Source organism: Antrostomus carolinensis, unplaced genomic scaffold (assembly GCF_000700745.2).
Source record: "Antrostomus carolinensis isolate BGI_N321 unplaced genomic scaffold, ASM70074v2 scaffold11062, whole genome shotgun sequence".
Taxonomy (NCBI): domain Eukaryota; kingdom Metazoa; phylum Chordata; class Aves; order Caprimulgiformes; family Caprimulgidae; genus Antrostomus; species Antrostomus carolinensis.
In genome coordinates this window covers 2,934-3,201 of record NW_010297587.1, presented here as the reverse complement: position 1 = coordinate 3,201, position 268 = coordinate 2,934, and the positions used below count along the sequence as shown (strand labels likewise).

Sequence of the window (268 nt, the reverse complement as noted above, 5' to 3'; positions counted from 1 at the left end):
CCCATGGTGACCTCCAGCACCCTGGTGGCCTCCAACACCTTTTCCCCCTCCCTTCCCTTTTATTTCTTCTTCAGGTCTAAAAGGTGGAGCCCCAACCCCTGGGTCGGGGGGTTCCAATGGCCCCACTTTCACTTACACCTTCCGTGGTGACCCCCACGCCATGTTCGCCGAGTTCTTCGACGGCCGCAACCCCTTCGACACCTTCTTCGTCCAACGGCACGGCGACGACGACGACGGCGACGACACCTTCAGCACCTTCCACGTGGGG

The 268-nt window shown here is 61.2% G+C and overlaps 1 protein-coding gene across 1 annotated transcript in view; it reads left to right on the top strand.

Moving 5' to 3' along the window:
* Positions 1-82: 82 nt before the first annotated feature.
* The window catches only part of LOC104520487 (dnaJ homolog subfamily B member 1-like), a gene marked incomplete at its 3' end in the record, with an annotated part of 573 nt that continues 387 nt past the window's right edge, over positions 83-268 (top strand). Inside the window, exon 1 of the mRNA XM_029083540.1 lies at positions 83-268. This exon is cut by the window's right edge and continues 387 nt beyond it. Within this exon, the coding sequence (XP_028939373.1) occupies positions 161-268 (108 nt within the window).